Below are 2,291 nucleotides of genomic sequence, written 5' to 3'. Positions count from 1 at the left end.
CGTTGTCCATACAATACTTAACATATTTTCCTTAAGTGGTAATAGTAGTACTGTAGTATTATGTTATAATATTCTTGGCATAGATAATTAGAACTTTGACCTTCCTTTAATTAAACAACTTATGACACGGACACTCTAGCTAGTATATATATATGACATGCCAAATACTCATATAAAAATATATTCCAGTAAAAAGAGGAAAAAGTAAGAAAAGTGCAATACAAAGTTTTATATATTTTAATAAGAAGGAAATTAATTAAACCTAGAATTATATATCAGGCGATCAAGGAATGGCGGATTATTCTTCTTGTTCAACAGAAAATAGAAGTCTGTTTACCCCTTGTGCTGCGTGTAAATTTCTCCGTCGCCGATGTTTGGAAGATTGCCTGTTAAAGCCTTACTTTCCACCCAATGAGCCCATGAAATTCATCGTCGCTCATAAAATATTTGGAGCAAGCAACATCATCAAGTTGCTGCAGGTAAATATAAATTTATTATACGATCATAACATTACTTAATTCCTAAGATTTGTTTTTAGAAAGGTGAAAAACATGGAAAGAAATGAAAAGAATAAAAGAAATTTGAAACTAGGTAGCAATAATTAAGACCAATCATGCATGTGTTCCTTAGCCAAAAAAAAAAAAAAGGTATAAGCCAAAACTAGCTAGCAATACACTTTTCTTGTTTTTTTCTTTTTTTCACCTTTTTTGGTTTTGGGTTGAAAGTGAGGGGTGTTGAATAACTCCCTCTCGCGTATCTTACACAGACACAAGGAAAATTTAAAAAAAAAGAGAGATCACCTCGTATGTACTTTCTGTCACTTTTGAATATTCATATTTTAATGTTAAAATATTAAGTTGATTTTATTCAATTTTCACTTTAAAGATTAGCTAGATTGATTCTTGGAAAATGAAAAGTATTACTCCCTTTGTCTCAACTTATATAATGTAGTTTAACAACGCAAAGAAAGAAAGAAATAAGTTTGAAATGTTTGTGTAACTATAAATCATTTCATTAACGTCGAACTAAAATAGAAAGTAAATAACAAACTATATATGTGGTTTCAGGAGCTTCCAGCAACACAAAGAGCAGATGCAGTTAAGAGCCTTGTTTATGAAGCAAATGCAAGGATGAGAGATCCAATATATGGAAGTGCTGGTGTAATTTCCCATCTTCATGACCAAATGACTAAACTCCAAGCACAGGTTGCTTTGACACAAGCTCACATCTCTAATTTACAATCCCAAAATGCATATTTGATGACTTTAATACCCAAACAACAATCATTATCAGATCATTATTATCCATTTCAAGATTCAACCCCTTTGTCATATGATGATGATACTGATATTTGGCATCTTGGTGAGACAACTTGGGAGTCTTTCTGGTCATGAGAATATAACAAATTATTTCATCTAATTATATATACTTATTGTTTTTTAATGGAGGGGTACGTAATATTTGAAAAGATTATGATGAGGTGGAAAATCAAACTCTCATCAACAAAGCTAAAGTTCAGATACCAACTAATAGATCATTTATAATGTATGTTATATCATTTTTTATTTATTTTACCGATGACACTACATTTACAAATATTCCTATTATTACAGAGAGAACAATAATTGGTGTTTCCTATTTCAGATAATGTCACAAAAAAAAGTGATATGATTACTATTTCTCTTCTTCCATTTAATTTAGCTGATCATTAATTCTTAGTTTATTTGTAATGTTTGACTAGCACTCTTCTCAACTTATTAGTCCTCTTGTATATATTTCGATTTATCTAAACGTGTTTCACTGAGTATGAAATTAAAAGTAAAAATTTTTTTTAAAATTTATGATCTAATATAAGAAATAGATATTTATGTGATTAAAATCATCTCGTTTAAGGTAAAATGAGAAGCTTAAGTAGATTTTTATGAATACTAGTAGTGATTGAGTATGATTAACTCAAAACAATCATAAACACTATAATTAATTACCCTTCACCGGGAATCTCCCTCAAAACTTAAGCCCTAGCCCTTTTTCTTCTTCCCGTTAATTCAACCTAATTTATATTGTCGGGGAAAACATCAAAAAAATCTAATTCAGTTTCATGTAACATAGCCAAAGTATTATTAAAGGTAGCTTTTCGATGCGAGAAATTTTTGACATTGGCTTCGTAATTATCTAAACTTTGTTGTTTTTCGGATTTGGGCAACTTTTACCTTATTCCCATGTTGCAAGTACTGTTGGAAATTTTATTAAAAATACTTGATCACAAACTTGTAAAGAATTTTCATAGCTTA

At 29.9% G+C, this 2,291-nt stretch overlaps 1 protein-coding gene across 1 annotated transcript; it reads left to right on the top strand.

Moving 5' to 3' along the window:
• Positions 1 to 206: 206 nt before the first annotated feature.
• On the top strand, positions 207 to 1,566 carry LOC125844598 (LOB domain-containing protein 1-like). The gene is made up of 2 exons (XM_049523915.1): positions 207 to 479; positions 1,068 to 1,566. Exons 1-2 carry the CDS (start codon positions 291 to 293, stop codon positions 1,392 to 1,394), a joined length of 516 nt encoding a protein of 171 aa, XP_049379872.1. The 5' UTR covers positions 207 to 290; the 3' UTR covers positions 1,395 to 1,566.
• Positions 1,567 to 2,291: the final 725 nt, after the last annotated feature.

This window comes from Solanum stenotomum, chromosome 1, assembly GCF_019186545.1.
Source record: "Solanum stenotomum isolate F172 chromosome 1, ASM1918654v1, whole genome shotgun sequence".
NCBI classification, from domain to species: domain Eukaryota; kingdom Viridiplantae; phylum Streptophyta; class Magnoliopsida; order Solanales; family Solanaceae; genus Solanum; species Solanum stenotomum.
The sequence above is the reverse complement of the archived record's forward strand: the minus strand, read 5'-3'. Positions and strand labels throughout refer to the sequence as shown.

Excerpts from the sequence above, each read along its gene's own strand:
- LOC125844598 (XM_049523915.1), top strand. The coding sequence starts at position 291 with ATGGCGGATTATTCTTCTTGTTCAACAGAAAATAGAAGTCTGTTTACC. Across the intron at positions 480-1,067 it reads ACATCATCAAGTTGCTGCAG|GAGCTTCCAGCAACACAAAG; the intron begins GTAAATATAAAT and ends ATGTGGTTTCAG.